Source organism: Rhamphochromis sp. 'chilingali' (genome assembly GCF_963969265.1).
Source record: "Rhamphochromis sp. 'chilingali' genome assembly, chromosome: 10".
NCBI lineage: Eukaryota > Metazoa > Chordata > Actinopteri > Cichliformes > Cichlidae > Rhamphochromis > Rhamphochromis sp. 'chilingali'.
This window is the reverse complement of record NC_137937.1, coordinates 32,355,606-32,377,969: the sequence shown is the minus strand read 5'-3', so window position 1 is coordinate 32,377,969 and position 22,364 is coordinate 32,355,606. Positions and strand designations below refer to the sequence as shown.

The window sequence follows — 22,364 nt, the reverse complement described above, 5'->3', positions numbered from 1 at the left end:
CATGCTTCCCGCATTTTTGCATCTTTGTGGAGAATGATTCATACAGCAACAGGATAATAAGCCCAAACACACATAAAAAGCTTTGTTAGAGTACAAAGGACAATGAACACCTGGAAGTGGTGACTATCATGTACTTTACCATTTATAGGGGTATTTAAAGACTGAGAGAAAGCCTGTACCAGATTCAGTGTATCATGTCTTTACTGAGGTCCTATGATGGTTTCCCTTGTTTTCTGCCAGTGTACTTACTGATAAATATAGCTTTATACCATTTCAAATAACAATGTCAGTGTATTTGCAAAAAATCACTTTCTTATCCACTCTGTATGACATCTGCATGATTTCATGGGGATGTGAAAGATTGGCATACTTAATGCCATAAGACTTGAGATTCATGAGTATCTTTCAGTGATTCAATGTGTCACAAAGCTGATATTGTTATTAATGAAAAACTGTGCTGCAAACCTAATGCAACACATTATCTTTACTGGTGTTCTTGGACTTTAGGACCTAAAACAGTGAGGTGGTAGGGTGGCTCTAATTGGTATATAAGATAACCTCTAAATAGTTTGAGGATAATACCTCAGAAAGCCTCAGCTATGCAAAGACTATGTAAAAAGTATTTCTTGCTATCCATTTTCCTAAACTGCTCGGTCCACCTATTTTGTTTTCTATTTTGTCATGCAGCTAAAGTTTCCTCCTCTAGTTAGTAAGCCAGTCTACCAAACACAAGGTGAGCTGTGCTGTTTAAGTATTCACCCTTCAAAACACTGCAGCCATTTGTAAACAGCAACCGGCAGCCTAATTACTTTGGTGACTTATCGAACAGGCTGTCACATGCATCCCAATGAATGGTCTGTAATAGCATTTTCAGATTTATTGTATATCACAGACTCTGCTGTATTCGTGGATGATCCGTCTTTTTCGAAAAGGACAGCTGGCTGGCATGAATGCCTAAAGCAGGATGAGGAGCGGACGTGCTGGAGCACAAGTGATTCCTTTGTTTTATTTTTAACATTCTGTGTTTTAATCATCAGTTTTCTTATTCTCCTCTTACCTTCCACATCCATCATCGTACTTTAACCACCACCTTTTTTGTTTTTTAGTCTTATTTCTGTTGTCTTTTTGTTTTGTTAATTATCTTTTCTTCAACCTCCTTATAATTATACGTACTTTGCTTTTTTTATAGCTCTTCCTGAGTTTCTCTCTCAACTCCTTTTCACATTTTCCCTTTTCTTGATTTACTGTGATGTTGTTTGTGCAGTTCAACAGAATTTTTTTTCCTTTTTCTGCTCTTGCTGAGTGACGTCTTAGGTTAGTTGGAAGGGTCAAAGTTTTTGGGGGGGCACACTGTTGGTGCATGTCTGAGTGTTTGGACAGTGTAAGTGGGTGGCTCAGTGTAACAAGCCAATTTTAGCACTGCAAGGGTCACTGTCAAATTTCCTCTTCAACTGCACGCCTGTGCTATCATTTCTGTCGTGAGCTTTTGCTCACTCATTCGTTTTCTCTCTAAGCTGGTGACGGCAAACCAAAGTGACAGCTGACTTCAACTTTAATCACATTAAAGTTACCAAACAAGGTTGCTATGAGCAATTTTCTCCTTGCATCTGCCTGTTTCACTGTCTTTCGTTCTTTTTTTTAAATCTTTCCTCCTTATTCTGTCTTCCTGTCTCAGCTTAGTGGAACGATACCAATCTATGACTCACCGACTTACTCATTCATTAACATGCGTGCCAGCCATGTGTGAGTGATATTGTGAAAGAAATGTAACAGTTACAATCTTTCTATGCATTAAGTGTCCAGGAATTGTGAAGAAATTATCTTTATTTGAATCAAGTAGAATATGATCATAACCATGATATAACAAATACCTGGTGAGTGGATGTAATTTACCAAAGCCATGTTGCTTTGTATATTAAAAGGTTAGGAGTAGGTCTTAATAATAATTAAAACAATAACTACAATCTAATGGCAATTATTGGTAAGAAAGTTTTGAGGTAAATGTGCCTGTCAACAGAATTAGCATGTTTTATGGTGTTACTGTCTTGAGTTCTTATAACTGAAATTACGACTGTTTTACACAAAGCCAAAGTTAAAAGACCAAGAAAAGAATTTTAAATGTGCATGCAAAATTACAGTCCTTTAGTTCTGTTTCATATCAAGTAACACAAAATTCTGCCTTTTAATGATGTTCTTAGTTTGTATACAAACACAAAACAAAGATCGATGCTGAACATGTTTTGCGAGTGAGCGGAATGTTTCGAGGAGAGTGAAAGATAAGAAGTAAAAGAAAATAACCACCTGGTTATGCACACAATCAAGACGATTTAAGCCATTAAAAGCTAGGTTCTTGTTTATCAGTTTTGGAAAGTAAGATATATTGATATACAAAACCATAAAATGAAGCCAGTTGTTATTCTCTCCACACTCATGCTTTGTATGTTGACAAATTAAAGGAGGTTAAATTAAAAATAATAATACATTCATCCAAATCCCTCTCTAATCTGTGCATGTTACTTTTCTTTTCAGATGCCAATCTGTTCCGAAAATGTGTGCCTTGGCTCTGTGGTGATGCCCAACCAGCACATCCGCAAACCAGATGAAGTCCGAACTAAAAAAGAGCTTCTTCCACTGGCCACCGATTTCATAGACCAGTACTATACCTCTATCAAAAGGCAAGCAAACTGTGTGATACCTAGACAGAGTTTAAGTCTCAGAGCATGTACCAACGCAAACAAAATTCTGTGAAACAGGAGAAATAATAGCAATTTCTTATGATGTTGTGCTCTTTAGGTTATTTGTGTCTTTTTATTCTTATAGTACTATATAGTGTATTCTTTATTCTAGTCAAAACAATATGCAGAACAGAGTAATTCCATACAGGACTGACTGAAACCTAGACAGAGACACATCATTAGGCCAAAAGAAGATATGTACCTGATCTTTTATTTTATGATACCCTGTCCTGTCAACAGGTATGGATCTAAAGCCCATGTGGACAGGCTGGAGGAGGTGACCAAGGAGATAGAAGCTTCAGGAACTTATCAACTCAAAGATACTGAACTGATTTATGGAGCCAAGCATGCCTGGAGAAATGCTGCCAGATGTGTGGGAAGGATTCAGTGGTCCAAACTACAGGTAATTTCAGAATGCCTGAAATCCATGAATGCTGTTGTCTAAGATTTGTGCTGTTAATGTTTTTTTCTGACAGCTTGTCAATTAATGTAGACAGTTATATAGATGGATACATCTCTGCCAACATTTAGATGTTTTCCTATTATGCACTCATAATACTTCAGACTTCTTGTTTTTATATTTGCTTTTCAGGTTTTTGATGCCAGAGACTGCACAACAGCCCATGGAATGTACAACTACATTTGTAACCACATTAAGTACGCCACCAACAAAGGGAATCTGAGGTAAACACATACATATAGTGCAAAGTGCTCAGCTCTTTTCTCAAGCCTTCTTTTCCTTTATTGTCTTTTCTTTGATTTGGTACTGCTCGCCATGTATTCCTTCCACTGCACTTGTTCCTCTCTCCATGTGTTGCCCCCATCACGCCACTCTTTCTCTGACTACCCTAACTTGACCCACTGTCCCATCTGTCAGCATTCTCTCTTAACGCTGTATCTGACACTATCTGCAGCCTGTCTATCTATTTGTCAGCATCTCAGCACCAATCATTGCCCTGTTGGTAAAGTGCCAGACCTTACTAACAAGCAGTCATTTGTCAGACCTGCAAAGCCTCACTCACTTTCTGCCAAGTCCTAATCACATGTGACGCCTCACATTTACTTCTTGGATGATGGATAGCTTCTGACTCATTACTACACTTAGCCTGGCCTAGGGAAGTCAACTCAGATATGCATGCTGAAAAGAGCCATTATAATATCCAATCCACAGCTCTCTGGATGGCTGGCTTTAATATAAATGGCCACAGATTCAGAAATAGGAATATAATTATCACATGGTGAATTGAAAAAAATAACTTGGTTCTAAATAACTCCAAAAAAATTATCATATAATAGTATCTTATTTTATTTTTATAAAAAATACTGTGCTCTTGTATGATACTCTTGGTCTACATACTGATAATATTATATAAAAAGTAGCACTGTACAAGGTAACAAGGTTTAAAAAGGTTGCAAATAAACAAAACATTTCATGTTTCTGAATATCTACCATTTTTCTAAAAACTCTATATAGTCATAAACTATTTATTAATCCTTTCAATATTAGAAGAGGAAGAGAGCTCACACATTTTAATTACTGGCCTTAAACCTGTCAATTATTCATTAGTAAGGAACTTATCAGCTGTTTAGAAATACTTATTAATAACTGTAATAACTCCTTTACATAATAGTGATAACTTTATAAAGAAAAAGATCATTTTAAAATGTATCATTACTTATGAAATGCAGATGTCAAATGGATCTGTGCCAAAATTACTTAACACAGGAAAACGTTGTCATATACTGTAAAATTAGCACATGTATGTTAAGTTTTCTTATACAACTCTTGGCTTTATTTAGTTCTACACTTTATATAATTAAAGTAATTGGAAATTAAAAATGCAGACTTTATATTACTGATTATTATTTAATGATTGCATCCTTTGATTAGACCAAGACTGGAACAAAGGTGTACAGATGGTAAAATCAATAAATAAATCAGGTTTCTGTCCTGGACAAGACCCCAGTTGTACGGCAAAAAAGCAATAGAAATCATTATCCAAGTCAACAAAACAAACAAGGTGGAAGACTGAGGTGACAGAGGAAGCAAAATCTCAAGAATGCAGAATTTACTCCTGATTATATAATTTATATCACCTCTTTTTCAACAATAAAGCAACTCCTGTTAAAAGAAGTCAGGTAGGCAGCTAAACTTGAAAAATGAACAAGTAAAACATTGGGGTCACTGGGAGATAATAATATTTTGTTTCTATATGTTACTTTAACAATACAGCTGACACCTTACAAGGCTGTACAAGGCTTAATGTTGTACAGATGATGATTATTAACACAACTGGCACAGATTGACACCAGCTGCTTAGTATTCTCCCCCCACACGACTTACAACCAGCTTAGTAGTATTAACACTTTGACCCAGTCACAGTATTAAACGGTAACAGTATCATGTGGAGCAGGCCAAAGGTAGCTAAGCTTTGGCACTTCTCTGAGTCTTTTGAGATGTTGAAATTCATTTCCTTCAAGTTGATTACTGACACAGTGCTAACCATCTGTTAGGAATGTTGAAAATGTTGAGAAATTTCCAAATATTAATATATTTGGAACTTTTTCCCCTTGACTTCAATATGGACAGAACCATTGAATAATAAAAAAAAATGTTGTGCCTATATTGTATATTAATAACATGTTTTTATTAGCTTTTTCTGTTTGTTTTTTGCAGGTCAGCTATCACCATATTTCCTCAGAGGACAGATGGCAAACATGATTTTCGAGTGTGGAACAGTCAGCTGATTCGCTATGCTGGCTACAAACAGCCTGATGGACGGATCCTGGGAGATCCTGCTAATGTTGAATTCACAGAGGTACACATGAGGAGTTGTGCTATTAAATGAGTAAAGTAATGTTTTTTTTCTTTTATTATCCTATTTGTTCGAAACTTACATGTAGTGTTTGGTCATTAGATTTGCATGCAGCTTGGATGGAAAGCTCCAAAGGGTCGTTTTGATGTTCTGCCCCTTCTGCTGCAAGCCAATGGGAATGACCCTGAGCTGTTTGAGATCCCTGAAGACCTCATTCTTGAGGTGCCAATCACACATCCAAAGTGAGTTATGTCTTTCATCTTGAAAATGCAAAAAAAGAAAAGAAAGAAAAAGAAAGAAAAAACATACAGAATCTAGCAAAAATAAGAAGAGAGGGGGCTGCATTAAAAGATCCACCCACTCAACATCTTTTAACAATACTTCTAAAACAATAGGGTGCTTTTAAGCCAAGAACTATGATTGGGTTATCGTCAGTTTCCAACTGTGCTGATTATTCCAAGAAAACACTGCTGCCTGTGCTTTATCTGTTGCTATGCCAGCTTTTGTGGTAACCATGGGGCTTGTTAGTGAAATTTTAACTTTCCTCCTGTTTTTTATTCTTATGTGTTCTATTACTTTTAAGAAAACTTTTTCAACAATAGCCACTGTACACATGCCATAAAAGCCATTGATATTTAAAGTGTTAAGCTGCTGCAGTCCTATAATATGTGCAATCACAGTGAAGAATTAGATATTACATCTACAGAAGTTTTCACACCTTCAAAAAGCTATACAACAGGTTATCAGTGCATCACTGCATGCTACCAAGAATATTTCAGAATCCCTTGATGTACAATTCTCACTGTTAGACTCCCCTAAAATTGGCATCTCTTGCTCCATACCCTGCATCAGCTGGCCTTGAGCCTGGCAGCAGCTTGGCACAGGCCAGGACCACCAACGGTGTCTCATCATTACACAAGATTAGACCCAGCTCTGGAAATAATGCACTGAGAGCAGTGTTATCAATCCCCTTAGAGATTGCAGGGAGTGAGTGGTGGGAGGTAGATAGAGGTCCAGCTTGCTCTGTCCAGCACTGACAGTAGATTTCTTTGTGTTAATGCTTGTTTTGGCTGTCGTCCCTTTTTAAATTATGTGTCTCAGGAGTAATTACTCACGCTCTTGAGGATTTTAGAGACCATTCACATCAATAATGAAGCAATGGATAATATCCTAAATTCAGTAGGGATTATAATGAGTAGAATTATGTGAAATAGCAGCCCTTAGCTATCATGTCCCTGTTTGCTCAGGTATGAGTGGTTTAAAGATCTGGGTCTGAAGTGGTACGGCCTCCCGGCGGTTTCCAACATGCTGCTGGAAATTGGCGGTCTGGAGTTCACGGGCTGCCCCTTCAGTGGCTGGTACATGGGCACAGAGATTGGTGTGAGAGACTTCTGTGACAGCTCACGCTACAACATTCTGGAGGTACAGTGTTGTGCCAAAATACAGTCATGTTCCATTGGAAGAAGAGAAAAGAATTTCAGGCACAGATTGACTGAAGCCATGTGCAGAGAAGAAAGCATGTATTGTGTCACTAAATGAGCCTGTCAGAATGCAGTTCTTCTTCCTCCATGTTTTGTTGCAAATCCTTTAATATAAAAGAAAACTGTGGTACTTTATACTTTAATATGTTTACCAATATATTTTTCTATAGATGGGCAAATTTAATTGTAACCTATTTTGTAATATTTAACAATCAGATCTTCAAATTATTTTAGGGCATGCAGTATAAATATATATGTGACATAGCATATAATTAGGGAGACCAGAGTGTTTGCTATTTTTGCATGTATCACATTATTCTGACAAGTGAAGAAAATTTCAGTCAGAGTCGTCCAATTATGAAGAGCACTTCAGGGCACATGGGTGCCAGCTTTGGATTTGTCTGTGCTTGCAGTGATGACGAGGGCCATTTGCTTCAGTACAGCATGACCACAGCACAGCAACTCTACACAGAAATGAAATGCTAAAGTTTATGTCACTAAAATTTTCAGTCTCAGGTATGTCAGGCATTTTTTTTTCTGTATTATATAGGAGGTGGCAAACAAAATGGCCTTAGACACCAGAAAGACATCCTCCCTTTGGAAAGATCAGGCACTCGTGGAGATCAATATTGCTGTCCTTCACAGCTACCAGGTATTGAAATCTGTGATTTGAAGTAAGTAGATTTTTAACTTCTTAAAGTTTTTAGACAGCTCCTTGGAACAACAGTGCCTACAGTTATCTTGGACTCAAAGTGGCTACTGCTGAGCAAATTCCGTGGTGAAGTGTGTTAAGCCATGTTTATAACAATTTGTTGGTGTCAAAATGACTAGATATTTGTGATCAAATTATAGCTTGATACTCCACTGGTTTATTACAAGATGTGCAGCTGTTTGTTTGTTAATAGCACTTGACCATTGTAAGCATTCAGCGTATCCATTTTAATGCACTCATGAATAATAATAAAACACTTATTTGGTTGTGACATAATTCATATCCATCCATCTATGCTACCTATTCTTAGACATGCAAAGTGACCATAGTAGACCATCATTCAGCCACAGAGTCCTTCATGAAGCACATGGAGAATGAGTTTCGGGTGCGAGGTGGCTGTCCTGGGGACTGGGTGTGGATTGTGCCTCCGATGTCAGGAAGCATCACGCCAGTTTTCCATCAAGAAATGCTTAACTACCGCCTCAGCCCTTCTTTTGAGTACCAGGTGAGTAAGTCATTCCACATACCACACACCATGAGATCTCTTTGATTTAAGATCACCTGATTTTTCTTCTCCTATGCAAAAGCCCGATCCATGGAATACCCACGTGTGGAAAGGGGTCAATGGGACACCCACAAAGAAAAGAGCCATTGGATTCAAGAAGCTTGCCAAGTAAGTGTGCTTGGTTTTACTTAATCATTCATTTCTTTTCCCTTTTTTGTCTTTGCACTGTAAGAGTCAAAGCTAAATTGCAACTCTAAATGTGAAAGATCACAAATGATTTGTATTTGTTAATTTAAGGCTAAGCAGGTATTCACTTTGCAAACAAAAGTTAGACACATGACAAAGACGCTGGCGTGCTCAGCAGTGAAATTCATCCAATCAACCCCTTAAGGAGTAATCAGAATTTTGTCAGTGTTTTGTTTGTGTATACATGCACTTGTGCGCGTGTTCTGCTATTATTATAATTGCCTTGAGGAGATGACAAGCTAGGTAATCACAACTGTCATCCATCCGTAGCTGTCTGCTACAGTGAACCAGCCTATTACTAATTTCAGAGGCTCAATAAGAAACTTTTTTTTCTTTCTATTATTCAGTTGGTCTTCATCTTTGCTGCATCTCATTTGCATTGTCTTTCTCTTCACCTCTGCAGGGCTGTGAAGTTTTCAGCGAAACTCATGGGCCAAGCTATGGCCAAGAGGGTTAAAGCCACAATGCTGTTTGCTACAGAGACGGGCAAGTCGCAAGATTATGCCAAAACGCTCTGTGAAATCTTCAAGCACGCCTTTGACGCAAAGGTACCCCTTGCTCCCACCTTGCATCATCATTTCCAAAGGTTGAGAACTAGCTTATGTATCGCTGCTCTAATATCTAATTGAAAAAGGAGGAACTGAAAGACACCCCTCCCCCGAACCCCACTCTCTGGTTGATAAAGCTGAGCAGATGCCAGCTGAGTATAGATGACAAAAGGTCTGAAGAAAGAAAAGCCAATCTTTTGTTACATTTTCCTCTTGTCTCATGCAGTAAAGTGCCGCAGGTTGGAGGCAAGATTTATCCACTAAAGCATAGAACAGGGTAGTAGTTTTAAGACAAAATCCTTCAGTGCCGCTGGGTGTGCAAATCTGTATACAAAAACCAAACAGAAACAAGAGAAAGAAGCTTCTCTCAAACACACACTATGGGATTTTTCCTCCCGGTCCTATCTTTATTTGCTCTTCCTGTTTTCCCAGTGTGATCAATCACACAAGGAGATTCATGCATGAAGATTTGTGCATGTGTGTGTCACTGTGAGTGGGCGTGTGCTGATGGATCGCAGGGCAGATGCAAACGCTTAGGGGGAATCTTGGTTGTTGTGGGGCTAAAGGCTTCTTTCTCTTCACGCCTTTGGTTGTGTGTCTTTGAGGCGTATATGCATGTGAAATGCAAGTGCGGCCTGTGGCAGACAAACACCATTATGCTGAGTGGTATGCATCATGGATGCTCAATGTGTGGCAGCAGCATATTATCATCTCGTTAGAGGCGAGGACAGAGTGGTCATTACAACCTCCTCCTCTGCCAGCGGCTATGTGTTCAGCCTTAATTTACACGCTCAAGTCAGCTGTCATTTGGAGTCTGTGTCTAGGAAACAAGAGTGAGATAAACACTACACCATGTAAGTCGCTAAGCTTCCATCAGTACAACGCTCTTTTTTTTCCTGCAGGTTATGTCTATGGATGAATATGATGTTGTGGACCTGGAGCATGAAACACTGGTTTTAGTGGTGACCAGCACATTTGGGAATGGTGACCCACCTGAGAATGGAGAGGTATTTATGAATACTTAATACTTGTCAGTTATTAAGAGCTCAGCAGACACTTCTAATTGTATGTGTTTGCTCTTTTTTGCTGTAGAAATTTGGAGCCGCCTTAATGGAAATGTGCCACCCAACAACAAACACAGAAGATAGGAAGTGAGTTTGATATCTCAATCCAGCTTTTAATGTTTACTTGAGTAATAATTTTTTGTCTCTTGAGTTAAAAGCCTGTGCGTGCCTCTGCTTTTTTCTTATTCTCTAGGAGCTACAAGGTCCGTTTTAACAGTGTTTCCTCTTACTCTGACACTCGGAAGTCATCCAGCGATGAACCAGAAACCAAAATTAACTTTGAGAGCACCGGACCACTTGCTAATGTCAGGTAAACAAAGCAAACTAAACAAACATAACAGGTGTTTATGTGCAAATCTATCCCTAAATTATCAAACAGGAAAGCAAGGAAATCTGGAAGGAAAACTACAAAAAATGCTTATGCTAAATAGGATAGGCACATGCTATGCTCATAGTCAATGAAATGCTGTAAAAAGAATGGTTAAATGTTGGCTTAATATCCAGGCACATTCACTTTGAAACATCAAATGGGATACATAATACATAAATATGCATTTATCATCTAATCAGTAAAAAATCTTTGAATGTTTGATTAGTTTTAGTTCTTTCAGTTCACCTCTTGTGCAGATAACAGTAGAGCCTTTGTAATGCAGGTAGCAGCATAATTGTAACTGTAATGTGATTACTGAGTTTATTACAGTAATGTGTTACATTATTGCATTACTAAAACAATGTAATGTAACACATTAAATAAATTGATTACAGTAATGTATTACTTTTGAACTTGGTCCAATCAGTACTGGTGGTAGGGAATTAGACTGCAGTGTAAAGAAATGAATAGCTCCTTTAGCAAGTTAGCAAGGAAACCCTTTAATGGAGATAAATGATGTCAACTGTCACCATGCCTGGTTTAATAAAATTAGCAAGCTGAATGGGTCCACCAGCAATATCAGATTAACATGTATAAAAAATCATGTGGTTGTCTGAATGCACAAAGTTTAGTGAGCTGTTTTGATAATACACAACTTAATTTTTTTAATCAATATATTAAAACCCCCAGTAGATATTCAGTTAACTGTGTAATACACTGTAAAATACTTTTTATTAAAAAAATAAAGGTGCAGGTCTGTTATATGGAGCTTATGAAAAGCTATGTTTTAGAGCTACGTTGCCCTCACAAGACACCAACTAAACATCTCATATTGTGGAATATGATGGATTACTTTAGGTTAAATATAATATAAATTATTTAGAATGAGCTCAGATGTAAACATGGAGGAGCAGGAGGTTTCTTCCTGTTAAAAGGGAGCTTTTCCTTCCCACTGTCAGCAGTGCTTGCTCACAGGGGGTCATATGACTGTTGGGGTCTGTTTTCTTTGTATTGTAGGGTCTTTACCTTACAATATAAGCGCCTTGAGGCAACTGTTGTTTTGATTTGGCACTATATATATATAAAATAAAATTGAACTGAATTAAGTTGAGTTCTTCCTCCATTTATGTCTAAATGGAGGGTTTTCCTTGTAGCGTTTCCTCAGTGCATACTCCACATGAGGATGGCTATAAAACTCCTTTCGGATAAAAATCTTATTGCAGCTGACAGTTTGCTGATCAGCTAAGGAAGAAAAGACAACAGAGATTTTGCTCAAACTTGGATCAGATGTGAGCTGACTTCCTCACGGCAAAGAAGTGGAAAGAGATGTTGTCTGCCTTCAAAAAACAAAGTGATCTGTTTCATGTTTATGTCCATCTAAACTCAGACAGGACACGTATTTATAAATACATCAGCTGTTTTCAACTGTTTGACATATTCTGAGAGGAAGGAAAGGGCAAGTTTCTAACATGGACACAGTGGTGGTGGTTTGCAGTTGTGTATGTTTGTGTTTTATTTCTTGTTTTTTTGTTTTTTTTTAACACTACCTGTCTCTCAGTCTCTGTGTTTTCTTCATGTATGTGTGTCTCTGTTTAGGTTCTCGGTGTTTGGCCTTGGCTCCAGGGCCTACCCACACTTCTGCGCCTTTGCCCACGCTGTGGACACACTGTTTGAAGAGCTAGGGGGTGAGCGCATCCTACGCATGGGAGAGGGAGATGAGCTGTGTGGCCAGGAGGAGTCATTCAGAACATGGGCCAAGAAAGTTTTTAAGGTTGGTTTCCTGGGCTGAGACCCTTTGGGCGTGGTTAAAGGTGGTGTATTTGGAAAGTGTACATTATGAACCTAGAGTTAAGCTTTATCTCAAGACCGGTATGTTAGTTACTTGTCAAGTAGCTGTTCATCCCAGTACAATCCTCTTTCTGTTGTTTTTTTTTCTTGGAGATTATGTATTATGAATTTCAGGAGCGGGACCACACCTCCAAACACACTCATTCCAGGTGTCCCCTACTTCTGCAAGCTGTTCATTCTCGTTTACGTGCCCCACCCAACTCTTTTGTTTATCTTCTCTGTGGCTGCTCGTGAAGGCTGCCTGCGATGTATTCTGTGTTGGTGATGACGTGAACATTGAGAAGGCCAATGACTCCTTGATCAGCAATGATCGCAGCTGGAAGAAGAGCAAGTTCCGCTTGACTTACACGGCCGAGGCCCCAGCCCTCACAGAAGGTGAAAGTTCCTCTTGGTACTTAGTTACAAAATGCTTGTGGCAACTTAATATTAAAGGGGAAAGTTCATCTGTACAAAATACCTGTAATTGATCAGCAGTGTGGTAGTACGGTTATTGATAAAGATGAGTCACTCAGCCTTTACGTGACCTGAAGCTGAGATTTGTGGCACTGGTGTGAGAAAATCAAAATGAGATTCTAATAGGATTTTGAGAACTTTTCCCTAGAGGTCTCGAGTTCAAAGTACTGGACCAGATTTGAAGTGGCTCTGTTACTTAATTTCCATAAATTAATTTGGTACTTCGGCACCTTCAAACTGACACAGATTGTGACGTAAGCTTGGGGGTGGGCAAACTGGGACCCATTGACTAGTCTGCTCATTTAGCCCTGGGACCAAAGGGTAGCATTCCAGGACTTATGGCTTGGTCAGAGGATATCAGAGGATATTCCCTTCCTTGTTGAGAGAGATTAAAAGGTTGGGATCTGAAGCGAAATGGCAAATATTTCAGTATAAAGTGAGAAATATCCATAAATTTGTTCTGATTCTTTTTTTGATATTACAACAATTTTACACAATTTGGCAAGATGTGTCTTTGATGTTATTAATGATGTTAATGTTTGTTAATGATATGATTCTTTTGAAGTTCTTCAGTTAGAATTTTTTATGTATTTTGATTTGGTTTATTAGTGCTGTGGAATATAATAATATTTGAAAAAGAATCCATGTATTTATCCATGAATACATAGTATTCAGCATAATATGTCTGTGCAGCAACTTTGCTACAAAATCATTGCATTGTCTTTGCCAAAGTAGAGAGTTGTTTACATTATGCCATTATGTTAAGTTTGGATCCTGACTCTCTGAACTATATAGGGCTGGGCTGATACCCTTTTTGTGCCCTTTCCTTTACCCTTTGTGTACAGACACTCCCGTATCTGTACATAAAGCTTCTTATCAATCTCTCCCAGAAAGAAATCAAAGAAGTATTTTTTTCCAAGAAGCACAGGTCTGTTGATCAATCCATAAATAATGTATTATTTATGTCTGCTAACAGCATTATACAGCATTCACAAGAAGAAAGTTTATGGAGCAAAGATGCTTGAATCTCATAATGTGACAGTTGTTTACATTATGCCATTATGTTAAGATTGGATCCTGACTCTCTGAACTATATGTACAGACATGGGAGTGCCTGTGGATATAGGGCTGGGCTAAAACCCTTTATGTACCCTTACCTTTACCCTTTATATACAGACACTTGCGTGTCTGTACATAAAACTTCTTATCGGTCTCTCCCAGAAAGAAATCAAAGAAGTATTTTTTTCCAAGAAGAACATGTCTATTAATCAATCCATAAATCATGTATTATTTGTGTCTGCCAACAGCATTACACAGCATTCACAAGAAGAAAGTTTATGGAGCAAAGATGCTTGAATCTCAAAATTTACAAAGTCCAAAATCAAAGTAAGTATGCATTTACACGTGAAACACTTTTCAGACGAAAACACTTTGTCGCATATTTGTACGTTTTACCAAAATCGTAAACTAACGTTCAGTTCGTCTAATGGATTCTTCTGGTGTCCAACTCATTCATTGTTTACAGTGACATTTTAACTAAATGGAACAGACTGAAAATGGTGCAATGTTATTTCCTAAATCTCTGATCCCTTTCATAGTCGCTCCACCATATTTGTGCGGTTACACACAAACAACCACGACAGCCTGCGCTACAAGCCTGGCGACCATCTGGGCATCTTCCCTGGCAACCATGAGGACCTGGTAACAGCTCTCATAGAAAAACTGGAGGATGCTCCACCTGTCAATCAAATCGTCAAAGTGGAGTTCTTGGAGGAGAGAAACACTGCCCTAGGTGGGTATTAGCAAAGTCATGCTACTTTGCGAAAACAGTAGGCATGCAATCACGAGAATGGCATTTTAAAATCTGGGCAGGTTGTCAAAATCCAAATGTAAATAAGAAGTCACAGCAGACATCATGAAGTCACACTTTAGCAGGATATCCATGCCCAGAAATTTTTCAGTGAACTGCATATTGGCAAACAGTTGTGGTGACACCGGGTGACTTAACTGTGATTTTCTCTGTGACTGTGATGCAAGACATTTGCTAAACACAGGATTAGTGCTTATTCAAAATTCATCTCCACAATTCAAGCCCTTGTTGTTAACAACTCTCACTGTATCTAATTTTCTTTCAATTCGAGGATCACATGTTCCATACTGCTGCTTGCATTTTGGTTGTACTTTGCTAATTACAGACAACTAGACAACATATCCAAGGGTGTTGTGTATAACGTGTTAGCAAATGCTTATCACACAGAGAAATGGCTCTGATCTTCGGACTGGTTTGATACTGATTCTCAAGCTAGTTCATTTTCAGTCAACAAATTCCACATTGTCTAGCATTAGATCAAGTAGCAGGGAAACAGCATTGCTAAGAGCTTTTGCAGCAAAAACCTCCCAAAAAACAAGCCAGCAAAAAAACTGCACACACACAGACTGCTCTTATAGTTTGTTACCTCATTTTTTTTCTTTCATCTTACACATATAAAAAACTAGTACATCATATGAATTAACTCAACTTTAACTTTATAATTTTCTGCAGGTGTAATCAGTAACTGGACAAATGAGACCCGTATCCCTCCCTGCACCATCTACCAGGCTTTCCAGTATTTCATGGATATCACGACTCCACCGAGCCCTGTGCTGCTCCAGCAGTTTGCTGCTCTAGCAACCAATGACAAACAAAGAAAGAAACTAGAGATCCTCAGTAAGGTAAATTCACTTAGTTTTCAATGTTACCATTTAATAATAATAATAATGGATTGCATTTATATAGCGCTTTTCAAGGAACCCAAAGTTGGACACCAGAAGAATCCATTAGACAAACTAACTGAACCTTAGTTTACGATTTTGATAAAACGTACAAATATGCGACCAAGTGTTTTCATCTGAAAAGTGTTTCACGTGTAAATGCATATTTACTTTGATTTACACTGACCTTTCAAATGGCTGAGCTGCAGCAGCGCTGAGTGCTTGAACTTGTTTTGTGACCAAACACATAAGGGATTTCCGATGTGTGCATGTGGGCTGTATCCAAAGATATGTTCCCCCATTTCCAATCTGAGATGAAAATGTATGCGTATTTTTAGATCACTTTTCCAAGAACTGTTCTATAAAAAGTCACCATGTGCTTAAGCTTCAACAGTAACCAACACATTCTCTGTGTTTCAAAATAAGAGAATATGGCAGATAGTTTTATGTGTCTCATAGCTGATTTGGTGCTCTTTGCACCAAGAGTACGTACAGTAGGAGTTAGCTGGCGCCAAATTAAAGCCGTTGATCGTTCTAACCCAGAGCCATCCCCCCTTGCAGTGCCTCCCACTATTCACTCTCCATTTTTGTCAATGTGTGGAAAAGGCTGGATGAGGCCAAGCAGTGACTCATATGCTCATACACAGAATTATTGTCACCAAGCAAGAGGGAAAGATGGTAGGCTTCTGAATTCAGAAAGAAGAAATTGTACAGTAGAAACAGCACTGCAGAACATGTTGTAATGAGTTAAATCTCAAGTTCATTCCTTACAGGAATAATTGTTTTGTTTTTTAACATTTCTCTTCTTGTTTTTCCAAGCAATACAAAGCAAACATGTTGCCACGTCTGGCTTATTCTCTTCTTTAAAAAAGTTAATTAAACAAATCTATCAGCTTCTCATATCTGTACAGTCCTACGCCCCCTTCTGTTTATCAAGGTTAAAAAGCCCAGGCCCCAAAGTGCTTATGGTGTTAGAGTTTTGCTATAATTATGCATTAGGTGCTTCAAACTGTCTTTTAAGCTCATATTGTGGACCACACCAGTGGGTTCTCAATGGGCATTTTGTCGCTCATTAGCAGCTTGAGAACAAAGCAAAAGTTGGTAACATATCAAAGGTTTTTTTAGCCTGATGGCAGTGCTCTACTTTCCTCACATCCAAATGTCAGCGATGACACACAGAAACAGTTGGGCAGTGAATGGCGAATAGCTCTGCTTGTGGCTGCCTCCTGCTCCTGAGTGAGAAATGTTTACAGATCCAAAAGAGGAAACTATCCTCTTCTTTTCAGTTGCTGTGGGAGTTGCATTGATTTCTTAGTCTGAACGACAATAATTCAATAACTTACCATGACTAAAACTATATCAAAGAAATGTCAGCCGATACCTTTGTACCACATTGTCTTTCTCTGTGACACTCCAGGGATTGCAGGAGTATGAGGAGTGGAAGTGGTACAACAATCCCACACTGGTGGAGGTGCTAGAAGAGTTTCCTTCTATCCAGATGCCCTCCACTTTGCTGCTAACCCAGCTGCCTCTTCTGCAGCCTCGCTACTATTCTATCAGCTCCTCTCCAGACCTGCACCCAGGGGAGATCCATCTCACAGTGGCTGTGGTCTCCTATCGCGCCAGAGGTAAGGCCCTGGTACTTGAACTGCTCTAATTCCTGTCCAAGATTTTAAAAGCTGTGTAGGCGTAGCTTCAGATGCTTAGGTCTTCTCAGCTGCCTGGAGAGGTTAATTTTAGTCTACTCAGAAGACTTTTGATAGTCTGAAGTATTATGCATGTGGGTTTTATCAACATGTCAAGAATGCAAATTATACAGATATCAGGGTAATTAATATATTGCAGTTATTGGTTTATTTTTTCTTCATTTAACTAGAAAGTAGTCTGATATTTAAACATCTTTTTCAGTGATCATGTATTTTAAAGTACTAGACATACTAGACATTTCTCAAACCAGTGCAGGCCTGGTATATATTTCGGTTAAGTCAAGTCTTTGCCATGGATAAAAGGCACAGTGCCATAGCTCCTTCAAGGCTACTGCAAGGATTAAAAAAGAAAAATGAGTCAGACTCTCTGAAAACCTTCTGAAGCTACAAGAGAAATGATTGGAAGTTATCTTAGAATGTAAGTCTGCTTTACAAGGCAGCCAAAACAAAACTGTAAAAACCAGAAACACGCACTGGGAGAAAGACTTTACATATTCTGTTTATATATATGGCCACAAGCACAAACAGTATACTTCAGTCTACTTCACTGCATTATTTAGGCATGAGGCATTATTTAGGGCACGATTTAAGTGTTGTTTTTAGCACCACTGTGGCAGTATATAATCTCAGCCTGTAAAGTAGTCAGTAAGCATTACTATACCTTTTAACTGCTATCTTCTCCCACCTGTAATGTGCACTTATGTGAACATATTACTATGATTGTATAAGCAACAGCTGAATTACTGTAATTTCCCTTTAGAGGAAGAGCGTGAGGAAGAGGGGAAGATGGCTATAGCCTTGAACACATGTTAGGAACACTCTTTTCCTGTTAGTTTGTACGCTTAAAAAGAGTGGGAGGCAGAGGGGAGAGAAAAAGGTAAAGTGCTTGCTCGGTAATCATCTCTTTCAGATGGAGAGGGACCAATCCATCATGGAGTGTGTTCATCGTGGCTTAACAGGATAGAGAAGGGGGAGATGGTGCCGTGCTTTGTCCGAGGGTAAATATCAAAGTGTTTTTACAAGAAATTTTAAGGCAATGCAATCTAATCTAATCTAATCTATAATCTAATTTGCAAAAGTCTTTAGCCAACCCTTTATTTTGTTATATTTTCTAAGAGAATGGGAAGTAGGTGCAGCAATTTACTGAAGCATGCAAACATACACAGGCAAACAGTATAAAAGCTGGTTTATCAGGTACAATTCTAAAGAGCTTAAAAGTCAGTATTTGGTAAGTCTTTTTTTAAGTAAGCCTTCTTGTCATTTCTTCAAATATTCTTCGGGAATAGTTCCGCTGACTTCTTGAAGGACATTCAAAGCTCGTATTTGGATGTTACCCACTTTTTGTGATAATGTCTGTCAAGATGATCCCGCACTGCTTCAAGAATGTTGAGGTCCGTTCTTTGCGGAGGCCAGTCCATGACTGGTGGTGTGTTTTGAGTGTTTTTTCTATCCAGTTGTGTTTTTACTGCATTGACAGTTCGCTTGATTGGTAACAGCTTCATTTTTCAGCATGACAATAGATCCAGACATTTTTCCAGATGGTAAACCTCACAGTACATTTCTACATTTATAATTCCATTAATTTTTACAAGATCCCCAACAACACTGGCTGAAATGCATTTCTTATTGCATTTCTTATTTCTTATAAATACTCTTTATGAGATTTTGATCTTCTTCTGTCCTCTACTTCCGCTAAATGTTTATGGACACACACTATTTCCTGCAGAGATATGCCAATTTTTTGTCTAGGAGCCCTTTGAGAATCATCTTTTTGGTACAAAGGTACAATTTTAGGCAGCCAGTGTTTAAAGAAAAGCTTTAAAAGACCTTTAGAAATCCTGGAGAACTGTTGTTCAAGGCCACATTAAAAAATACAAGAAAGTCTGGCTCCTTGGAAACATTTCATGACACGTGAAAAGGTGATGTTTGACAAAGTAAGCTGATTTGCCAAGATAGGTACCACTCTCTTGTCTGCATGCATGATATAGAGCTAATATGATTATCAATTCATTCCTTAAGACTAAAAGTGGAAATAAAAATAACCGAAATATTTGCTGTTAAAGTTCTCTAATTAGTACCTTTTATCTTTTTATGTAAAACAACTCATTTTTATCTTACCAGGAGTGTTCTTTGTAAAATTTATAAGTTTACAGTGAATAAACAAAATAAATGTGCCAATTAGTGAGTTTTAGAGGCAATGAAAGGATTAGGAGAATTAGGGGAATCTTGACATCAAGCTATACTTACCCATATAGCTTGATGTCCCCCAACCGTGGCTCAAGAGTTGGCAGTCTTGTAATCGGAAGGTTACCGGTTCGAGCCCCGGCTCAGACAGTCTCGGTCGTTGTGTCCTTGGGCAAGACACTTCACCTCTGCGCCATGGCCAGAGGGGCCAATGGCACGATATGGCAGCCTCGCTTCTGTCAGTCTGCCCCAGGGCAGCTGTGGCTACAACTGTAGCTTGCCTCCACCAGTGTGTGAATGTGAGAGTGAATGAATAGTGGAATTGTAAAGTGCTTTAAGGATCTTGAAAAGCGCTATATAAATGCAATCCATTATTTTTATTATTAAAATACTCTATTATTCCTTTATTACATTTTATAGGCTCCATGGTAATTTGTTGGATGTTGTTTGTGTGTGTGGCATTATTTTAGTGCACCATCATTCCAGCTTCCCAAGAACAACCAAGCACCTTGCATCCTTGTGGGTCCAGGAACAGGGATTGCCCCATTCAGAAGCTTCTGGCAACAAAGACTATATGACCTTGAACAAAACGGTTGGAATTTTGTTCTCCCTCAATCCATAGAGTTACTTTTGACCAACTTATAAAAAGACTTTGCAATGTATTTTCAGTGCTTATAGATTTATTCTTCAAATTAAAGTGATAATGTAATTTTGACACTTGTACTCTGGATATCACTTCTGCATTTCCATCCAGAGCAACAAAGTAACTCTTACCTCTTATCTTCAAGGGATGAAATCCTGCCCAATGATACTGGTGTTTGGTTGTCGGCAGTCTGAGATGGACCACATCTACAAGGAGGAGACCATACAGGCCAAGAATAAAGGGGTGTTTAAGGAGCTCTACACAGCCTATTCCAGAGAGCCTGGCAAACCAAAGGTACAAGCACTAAACACGAAGGAAGTCGCTTGTAACATCTGTCTCTGGCTTGTTTAGGTAGAAATAAATTCACAAATTTGAGATGGCTGGATAAATACTTCTGTAGATATAGTGTATTTTTACTTACCAATGTCATTCTGCTGATACATTTTCATATATACATTTGTCTTTGTCCTCTTTATGCTCAATGCTTCCTTTGTTGTTGTGATTGATTCTTGCTTTGTTTACAGTTCTGTTACTTTTAGCAGTGACAGTCAATACACGGATTTGAAAAGAAGAACAAAATCCACAGAGCATAATTTTTCTTACTCTGAGGTTGCTTTGTTCCTGCGCATATCAGTCTTTAGGTGGCAGTTTGCAAATTTTACTTTGTGTGTAGTGTCCTGACTCAGTTTTTCACATTGTTTCCTTTTCTGCTATTTTCACGCTTCACTTCTCCATGCACACTCATCATTTCTTCACTGCCTCTCTGTCAGAAATATGTACAGGATGTACTGCGCGAGCATCTGTCAGAGACGGTGTACCAGTGCCTGAGGCAGGAGGGTGGACACATCTACGTGTGTGGGGATGTGACAATGGCAGGAGATGTTCTCAAGACTGTCCAGCAAATCATCAAGCAGCAGGGCAACATGAGCCTGGAGGATGCTGGCTTCTTTATCAGTAAGCTTCGGGTAAGAGTGGCGGAGTTCTCTCTGCAATATCACCTCTGTTATGTTCACATTCATACTCCATTCTACCTTACTGAACCGTGAAGTAAACTTAATGTAAGGGAGATTCTAGAGTTAGTTAAAATACCTGATCAGCTGTGAAAATACTAAATGTAAGATGCTATCCATCATTGCAAAGGTAATGTTGTTTAAGGACTGGATATGGACATAAGCCCGATCACCAACTGGTATGTGAGGTCCTGTTTTGAAACCTTAACTTTTCTTTTTTTTTTAGCATTTTGGCTCTAAAGTGTAACTATATGTTACCATGTTGTTTTGGCTCACATTGGTGTTTTTGCCACTGCAGGTCCATTTTGTCAATACTGGTCATACTATGATCAGAAAGAAGGGTTATCTGATGTTTGCCCATTGGCTAATGACCTGTGATTGACAAGTGATTAACCAGTGTGTATGCAGTTTCACATTCAGACCCGCCCATCTCTCGTCACACCTGGCTTCAAATTACTCATCTTTATATTTCAAAACATGACTTCAGAAATCGATGGATGACATCATGGTAGCCAGCGTCTTTGGCTAGCTTGCTTGTCATGGTCATTTCCCATAGAATCCCATTTTAAAAGGTATATCTACAGCCTGCTAGAGAAAACGTATTATTATGCTACACACACATCTGGTAAACAGTTACTCAGCTTTGTCTCGCTACCAATCTGTTGTCATTAGGATGAGAATCGCTATCACGAGGACATCTTTGGTGTCACCCTGCGCACCTACGAGGTCACCAACCGTATTCGTTCAGAGTCCATAGCCTACATTGAGGAGAGCAAAAAAGACTCAGATGAGTAAGTGTTCTACATTTCCAGTATTTTTTTGTTTCTTTTCATATTTAGTATGTTACAAAACTGTTCTGAAATGTCAGTAAAAGTCAGAAGAATCTTTTCTTTGGTAAAATATTTTTCATGGGTAAAATAAATGACTGATGATTCACTGTGAATTCATGCTAACTTCTAATTAATCATGAGGAAAGGCTTTGTGAAAATCAGTTCTTTATTTAATATTAAGAAAATATAGAAAAATGTATTCCATCCTCAAAAAAACAAACAAATAAAAAAAAAACCAGAAAAGGATTCATATCAACTATTTTTCTATTGATCATTCACTCATTCACATCCGTACAGTAAAATCAGGACCAATTACCACTGTGGAAAAGCCCATTCATATTTATGTCAATATTGCAACTACAAGAGCAGCTTTATCTCAGAAACATTTGTAAGTCAACTTCAATCTGCAACCTGTAGTTGCTGTCGACAACAATGTGTTGTCATCACTAGCTTCAGATGAAA

The 22,364-nt window shown here is 38.5% G+C and overlaps 1 protein-coding gene across 1 annotated transcript in view; it reads left to right on the top strand.

The window, feature by feature from the left end:
* The window catches only part of nos1 (nitric oxide synthase 1 (neuronal)), a 40,184-nt gene that overhangs the window by 14,394 nt on the left and 3,426 nt on the right, over positions 1–22,364 (top strand). The window contains exons 5-28 of the mRNA XM_080893856.1: positions 2,530–2,675; positions 2,976–3,138; positions 3,328–3,419; positions 5,413–5,554; positions 5,654–5,793; positions 6,799–6,973; positions 7,583–7,684; positions 8,055–8,249; positions 8,332–8,417; positions 8,899–9,043; positions 9,946–10,050; positions 10,136–10,194; positions 10,301–10,417; positions 12,074–12,248; positions 12,562–12,700; positions 14,086–14,164; positions 14,377–14,570; positions 15,321–15,490; positions 16,947–17,157; positions 18,146–18,233; positions 19,890–20,011; positions 20,208–20,356; positions 20,833–21,027; positions 21,745–21,863. Of these exons, the coding sequence (XP_080749982.1) occupies positions 2,530–2,675; positions 2,976–3,138; positions 3,328–3,419; positions 5,413–5,554; positions 5,654–5,793; positions 6,799–6,973; positions 7,583–7,684; positions 8,055–8,249; positions 8,332–8,417; positions 8,899–9,043; positions 9,946–10,050; positions 10,136–10,194; positions 10,301–10,417; positions 12,074–12,248; positions 12,562–12,700; positions 14,086–14,164; positions 14,377–14,570; positions 15,321–15,490; positions 16,947–17,157; positions 18,146–18,233; positions 19,890–20,011; positions 20,208–20,356; positions 20,833–21,027; positions 21,745–21,863 (3,308 nt within the window). The remainder of the gene's footprint in view (positions 1–2,529; positions 2,676–2,975; positions 3,139–3,327; positions 3,420–5,412; positions 5,555–5,653; positions 5,794–6,798; positions 6,974–7,582; positions 7,685–8,054; positions 8,250–8,331; positions 8,418–8,898; positions 9,044–9,945; positions 10,051–10,135; positions 10,195–10,300; positions 10,418–12,073; positions 12,249–12,561; positions 12,701–14,085; positions 14,165–14,376; positions 14,571–15,320; positions 15,491–16,946; positions 17,158–18,145; positions 18,234–19,889; positions 20,012–20,207; positions 20,357–20,832; positions 21,028–21,744; positions 21,864–22,364) is intronic.